The sequence below is a fragment of the Jatropha curcas genome, unplaced genomic scaffold (genome assembly GCF_041381405.1).
Source record: "Jatropha curcas cultivar XTBG-Jc1 unplaced genomic scaffold, XTBG_Jcur_1.0 HiC_scaffold_998_pilon, whole genome shotgun sequence".
Lineage (NCBI taxonomy): Eukaryota > Viridiplantae > Streptophyta > Magnoliopsida > Malpighiales > Euphorbiaceae > Jatropha > Jatropha curcas.
The window spans coordinates 7,432-15,431 of NW_028322579.1; the positions used below are offsets into that span (position 1 = coordinate 7,432).

The window sequence follows — 8,000 nt, forward strand, 5'->3', positions numbered from 1 at the left end:
GGTTCCGGTTCCGGTTCGTCCCGGTTCCGGTTACGGTTCCGGGCCGGTTCGAACCGACGGTTCCGGTTCCCGGAACCGTAATTTGGCCATGCCTAGTAATATTCTCGTGCAAGACCCCACCAAAATAAATATTCTCGTTAAAAAGAAAGGAGACCTATAATACGAGTTTTCTTTATGTCTAATGATGACGGATTCCGAATCCATATAGAAATCGAAAAGGGAAAAGCCCTATTTCCAAGCCTATTTCCAACACAACTATAAATATTGCATATAATTTTTGTTTCTAAAACCCTGGTTCAGACCCTGAAAACCAAAGAGAGAACCTCAAGGGCGGCGCTGCCATGGAAATCAGAGTACCTGAAGAAATTGTAGGGCAGATATTCTCAAAGCTACCGGCTAAATCACTACTGCGTTTCAAGTGCTTATCAAAATCATTGAATTCTCTAATCTCTAGTCCAAACTTCATCAGGTCACACGTCCCACGATCCCAGGTGATTTACCCAAATTTGTTTGTGGTTCATATTTCTTTGATGTTAATACTGCAGTAGAAGCTAAGCCAGTTAAGTCTCCCTTAAAGCAACAACTGCCATTCTTGAATCAAACCAATCACAAGATCTTATGTTCTTGTGATGGTTTGATATTGTTACGTGCTAGGATAAATACACCAACTCTTTATTCCAAAGATAATGAAGCCAATGCCTTGAGGATGTGTGTTTCATGGGATTTTTCTAGTAATAACAGTGTCTCAGGCGCTGATTTTGACTCTAACTATTATTCTATCATCGTATGGAATCCTTTGATTAGAGAATATCGAATATTACCAATGCCTGCAAGTGGTGATTATGTGTCTTATGGTTTAGGTTATGACTCTGTTACTGATGATTATAAGGTGGTACAATGTGGGTATAGCAAAAATCACTTGATAAAGCAAAATGCACTCATTGTTCTTTCATTGAAATCGAATTCTATGCGAAAGCATGAAAATTTGAAGTTCAATATTAGTTATGGTCAGGCAGGGACATTTCTGCATGGAGCTCTTCATTGGGTGGCAGAATTGGCAAATTCCGGCTGGGTGGCGGATTTTGCAAATTCTGGGAAGATTATTGTTGCTTTTAACTTGGCAGATGAGAAAATAGTACAGCTGAAACTTCCTAAAGACAATAATGGTGTTCGTGGGAATAAGTATGAATTAAGTGTCATTAAAGGGTGCCTTTGTTACTACACTATAAGCAGGAATTCGACATTTTGTTAAATATTTGGGCAATGAAAGAATATGGTACGACATCGTCTTGGACCAAACTGATAACCATCCCACAAAAGAGAATGCACAAAGTTTTAGGACATTTTTGTTTTACAGGTAATGCAGTTTTTATGGTTAGTAAGTTATGTGGTGGTAATGCAAAATTGATACGGTACGATTTGAAGAATAAGAAATTGAAGACATTTGAGACTTTTGAACGTGTGCTTCCTATAATGGTATCCTTCATGGAGAGTTTAGTTTCACCAATATCAAATTAAACAATCTGTTGCTCTATTTATTATTTTTTTTATTTCACAATAATAATTTGACCTATTGAGGCTTATATATATATGGCTTTTGTATGTTTTATTTATTGTTTTTTATTAAAAGTATTGTTTTTTTCTCAGCCTATATAATTTGGTTTTAAATAAAGGGATATAAAATAATGAAATCATTTAATAATACATACTTGAAATCATTACTTAAAAAGAAAGCTTATAGCATGTCAGTGAATTGTTAATTATATATTTTGTTTTTCTAAGAAATTAATAAATCTTAAACAACTTATATTTTGATTTGGAGAAAATAAAAGATAATGAAATTTGTTTGATTGAGACCCTTATGAAGATCCGCCTAATATAATTTGAAAAGCTGAAAATGGGAAACATATACTAAGAAAAAAAAAAAAAAAAAAGAAAACTCTAATAAGACAATCTTCATAGCAGCACTGCAAGAATGCACAAATGAATGCATAGACTCCTTGGAGCATGACCTTTTGTTTTGATCAGCAAATTAATTTATTTTATTAAAATTTTTAAATCCAAGAAAAAATTAGCAAGTTGAAGATGTTAGCCATCAATTTCAATTTGTTTTTCACACGAATAAGTTTTAAATACAAAAGTTAACAATTAATGTATATTTATCTATCTATACTATATATAAAAGTGAGGATGAGAGAGGAATAATGAGATTGAAATTTTAAAAATCCTAAAATATTCTTTTGGACAATTGATAATAATTTGAGTTGATTAAATAACTTGAATTTTTAATAATTGATAAATTATGTTAGTAAATTATTAATCAATTGACTTTTGTAATAATTTTTTATTAATTGATTTAAAAAGCTTATATTCAATTAAATATCGGTTACATTCGATTATTTTTAAATTTCACAATGAATTAATTACTAAATCAATCAACAATCATATTTATCTTTAATGGTATTCAGGAGTATTTGTTTAAACTTTAACTTCTATAACACATGTAAGTATTTATTTTATTGAACACTAGAGTATGTCCCTAATTGTTCTTGTAACATTTGTTGTAAACTAAATTATTATATAAAATAATGTAAATATTTGAATATATAAGGAAAGACCATGAAAAATAATTTTAAGAATTTTTAATACCAAAATAAATTTATTTTCTCAAAGATGTAACATGGATAGACATTTAATATAATACATGATATTTTCTTTTAAAAGAACAGCAATACGAATATATTATTTTTTAATAAATATATATGATAATTAGACATTTGAAAATTTTTATATTTTATTTAATGAATTTATTTTTTAAATATTTGCCTCTATTTTTATTATAATTAAAAATATTTTATTTAGGAGATAGATAAAAAAAAAAGAAAAAAAAGTGCCATTGTTACAAGCATTTCAAAAATTTTAAATTTTTTCTTTTAAAATTTATTGTTAAATAAAATGAACATATTTATTAGGTAATATTATAGGATGACGAACAGTTGAAAATTTTAATTTTAAAAATATATGTAATAATTTATTGTTATATCTATGTATCTATATATATTGAAACATATTTATTAGGTAATATTGTAGTTATAATAAATTTAGATATATGGCGATATAAATTAAGCTCGAACGTGTATGTATATGCACACTGCTATTTTATTAATTAATGTTATATTCACATTAATCTTATATAAAATTATTTTAATATTATAAAAATCTAAATAATATAAGACAAAAAATTATAGTCGACATTTAATATTAAAAAATAAAAAGAGAATAAATAACAAGTAAAAAATGAAAAAAAAAATTTGAATGAGTACAAATAACGAGTATAGTTAATGTGCAACGCACGTTATAAAAGGACTAGTGTTATAAAATAATAGAAAATAGGGAGAGAAATAAAGGAGAATAGAGAGAATAAAAACCATACAAGAGTATGTTTATTATTGATGAGAAGTCACATATATATAATTACATAAATGGAACCCTAATAGAATCCTACATAAATCAAGAAGATAAATTTCTCAATAATTAAGCATACAGACATCTAGCTCATATAAGACATCTACTTATTTCATAACATTTCCCCTTGAATGTCCATTCTTCAAAAGAATATGCCTCGTTAAAACCTTACTAAGAAAAAACCCTATAGGAAAAAAATCTTAGTGAAGGAAAACGAGTACATTATTTTTTATTAAATACGCGTTGAAATACTCCTTCATTATAAACATTATCAGAAAAATCCAGTGGAAAAAAAATCTTGATTAAAGGGAAAAAATAGTACAGTGTGTATTTACTCACCTGATGAAGATAAATCTTGAGATCTTTGAGTTTATGCATTTCAATTTTTATGCAGTAGTCCCTCAACACTTATGATAGAAAACTTGTAATAGAAAAACTTGTAATAGAAAGTGTTTGATGAGCAAATCAACAATGTCATTGTTTGAATGATTGAACTTCAATATCACAATTCTCCATGTAATATCGTAGGAATTTCTCTCTGCAAAATTAGACTGCACGTACTTAAATAAACACATTTTGTCTTTCTTCATGAGTTGTTAAAATTTCTTTATGGTTAAAAGAAGTGGTAGCAATACTTCGTTTCTTGAATGCGATAAAATAATTTTACCTCCACATGTGAATGAATAACTTGTTTATAATCTAACATAATGTGGATTAGACAAGTAACTTGCATTTTCATAGCCAATCAAAACTGATTTTAACATGTTAGTTATAATAAACTCTATTTAATTTCTTCATATCCAGGAAGAACTATATCTTACTAAAATTTATAAAAATCAAGATACATTAGCGTATGAGTAGTAAGATATATTAGCGTCTTTATTACACTAAGAGATGATATTTCAGATCTAAGAGTTCTTCATAATTTTCTCAAAGTGAAAAATGGTCATCTTCTCGACCTCACTTATCCACATAAATTATTTGAACAACTTATCATATATATGGAATAGGCAAAATTCATTTATGAAATGCTCGATCTTCAATTGAGACAAAACTTTATATTTTCAATGTCTTTCATCTCAAACTCTTGCCTTAAGAAATTTATAATCTTTGGAAGCTCTTAAGGGGTTCAATAATGTTCATAAACCAAACAATGACAAATTCATATTCAAACATCTCTATAAAAATTCTTGATCATATGATAATATTATTAAAATATCCTTTCAACATGTATTCACTAATCAAGAGATTATCTTACTCATGATAGTATATAAAGTAAATATCAAAAGTATACTTTCAATAATAAAATATTATAAAAAGAATATAATCATAAAATAATATAATATTTTCTTAGCTATATAAATATCATTAAGGCAAGTATACCATATGTATTGAGATTTCTTTAATCCATATAGAAATCTTGAATATATTTCTCAGGGTCTCGATTTGCTTGTTTCAAGCATTTTTTCAGTATTACATGGATATCATTATCCACTAATCCATATAGAGCTCTATACAAGTTGATTGAATAAATTTTCTTGAGAATTTAACTTTATGCTTCAAGCAACTAGAATCCTTCAAGGATTTTCATATAGATATCTACATCAAGTTAGCATATAAATAGGCAGTCATTAACTCATTAGATGCATTTCGAATTTTCATAAATTGCCAGACTAATTAAATATCAAATTATAATTGTATCCACTATATAAGGGTATTTATTCTCATACTCAATGCTAGTTTTTGTGAAAAAATTATGTAACAAATTTTCTTTATATCTCATGACCCCATTTCAATTTCGCACAAATACGTATTTGTATTCTACTTGCTTGACATCTCTTGATGCCCATATTAAACTTTCAAAGTTTACTTTTCAAGTAAATTAAATACCATATGTGTCGTTTTATTTTGGCCAATCAATTCTAGATCTATGTCCTCTAATAGACTATATGCTCAAGATTGTCATCATCTTTCACAATTGCAAGCGCTATATTTATCATTGACATTTATTTTATATTGGTTATATACTTGTCCTGACATGACATAATTTATAGAGATCTCATAATCTTTATTAATTTCAGATACCTAAATTTCTTTGGGAAACTTATTAGTCATGTCTAGAAACTTCTTCCACAATTTGCTCTTCTAGAGCTTAACCATCTTAAATATTTGCTCCTTTCCTTTTCTAAGATTTTTATCCTTGGAACCGATTAGTCTACCACGCTTCTGGCATGCCTTAGACTCATTAGCATAGTCAGTTTGTCCTTTAGAGACTTTAATTCTAATAGGAGTATTTTGCAGCTAGAATATCAGATTTAATTATCTTCTTTTGGATCAATAAATATATCTGGCAATTAAGTTGCAATATCCTGCAATTGAATTATCTTTTAAACTTTTAAAAGTACATTGCCTTACATAAGGATCAACATATAATAACGATAATTCTTTTCCAACTAATTTATTCTCCTAGTTGCTTGTCAGGATGCATAAATATTAACAAATTTGGCTATAAATAACTTTCTTGTTTGAAAGTTCTAGATATTTAATCATAAATGTAAATTCACACCGACATTTTTTCCAAGACCCATCTTAGTGCGTTATGGTGGAGCAATTAGAATATATACCGCACATTTAAAAATTCTTCGATGGGTAATATTTGATTCGTGATCCAAAATCAATTATAAAGGGGAGAACATATAATAATTTGTTGGTTTGATGCGAGTATATCCCTCTACAAAAATATGGTGCTTTGTCCTCATAATAGCTGTGTTACAATTAATTGCAATCATTTAATAAATGATTATATTAAATCATTTTGAGTATAAATAAAAACAACAATTGGTTGTCCTATAATTATTTCAATCAACACATGCCATAATCATTAAAAGCTTAATGTATAAATTCAGTAGATAAATTCTCAAGATAAATCTGGAAAATGTATTTTTAATAAATAATCATGCAAACTTTAGGTTGCATGTTGGCAATAATCTTTGCAAATCTCAGGTTGCAAATTAACAATAATAATAATAATATTTTGGATGCATCCACCAAATATCTAAATAATTCACATGATGAATGAACTACTTGTCATGCTAATTCTATATATTTAATTCTATTTATATAATGAAGTTATCCCAAAATAAAATTCAATTCAACCCCTAAACCTAATTTTAACCCCTAATTTATACATGCAGATTCTTGAAACTTTAATAGGTCTCCAAAAGTAAATCAAGTCATCACTCAATCTTCAACTCCTATCCCCAATCCTAGATCAATATCTATATTTATTTATAACGAAAAAGTAAAAAAATAAAAAAAATTATTTCTTCCAGCTAAGTAAAAGAAAAGAAATGAAAAAGTAATTTGAATTATTTAAAAACAACATGAGCCAAATATTAGTGGTAATCACTTTAGCTATAGTGTCAGTATTACTTACATGGTGCATTAGAAAATGAACATATTCATAATACATGAAATAGCCTTAAAATTAATTTTCATAGATTTCTTATTTAAAAACTAAAATTTTAATATCAACTAATGAGATTGTACAATAAAATATTTTATTATTGCTTAATCGGACCTCTAAACTAGTTTCAAATCATCAAAACCAAGTGAATATCGGATTAAATCCTGATGTGGACCAAATTCGGTTCAAATCGAACCAGAATGATCCAGAAAACCCTAGAGTATGTTAGAAATTTCCTTTTTTCTTCTTTTCTTTCTTTTCTTCTTCTTCTTTCTTCTTCCTTAGTCTAGTGATAGACCCATAGCTACCTCTTTCTCCCTCTCTTCGATTTTTTGGCCACCACTTGAGCTAGCCGATGCGACCTTCTCTTCGTCGTCGCACCGCTAGCTTCTCTCGCTCGGTTCTCATCTCTGATGAATGCTGCGAGTAAGCGAGCTGTGATCTTTCCTTATCAAACGGTGCAGCAGTGCCTCCACCAATTTTCGACAATCTCATCACAGTCGAATGACTCCAACAGCTCCCTTATCGACGTGTAACTCTTCTCTGTCTTTGTTTGTTTCCAAATAGCGCGACAAATAAGTCGAGCCCGTTCCGGCCAATTAGAGGGCTGATCTCATCCAACCAATGCAAGAAATGGATTGTTGAGTGAAATCCGAGCTAGGTGGTGTGAAGAGCGCTCGATTCTGAGCAGCCAGGGTTTCCCGGCAACCTTGGATGATGGCACTGGTAGCTGCTCGGGACCGGCCAGCGAGTCTCCAGCGAGACCCTAGGAGGTAGAAACATGGGATTTATGTACTGGACTCCAATCCGAAATTCGATTTAATCGGTATATTCTAAGATTCAATTTGTTAAACTAAATGTAAATTTCAAGTTTAGAAATTGTTGTTATTAATTAAATTAGTTTTGATTAAAATAATTAAGGGTTAAGGATAAAGTAAGGTTTTATCAAATTAAAGCAAATTATAGTTGCTACCATGTGAATAAATTGAGAATTGTGATAAATATGAAGTTAACGAGGATTTTAGAATAATTAAGTAAAGCATATAAATTAATAAGTGTATTAAGTTAA

General features: G+C 28.9%; 1 protein-coding gene across 1 annotated transcript; it reads left to right on the top strand.

The window, feature by feature from the left end:
• Positions 1-300: 300 nt before the first annotated feature.
• LOC149491642 (F-box protein CPR1-like) lies at positions 301-1,252 on the top strand (the record flags this gene model as incomplete). The annotated part of the gene is made up of 2 exons (XM_089717153.1): positions 301-368; positions 470-1,252. Coding segments are annotated over 2 exons (851 nt in total), but the record flags the coding sequence as incomplete, so codon positions are not given.
• Positions 1,253-8,000: the final 6,748 nt, after the last annotated feature.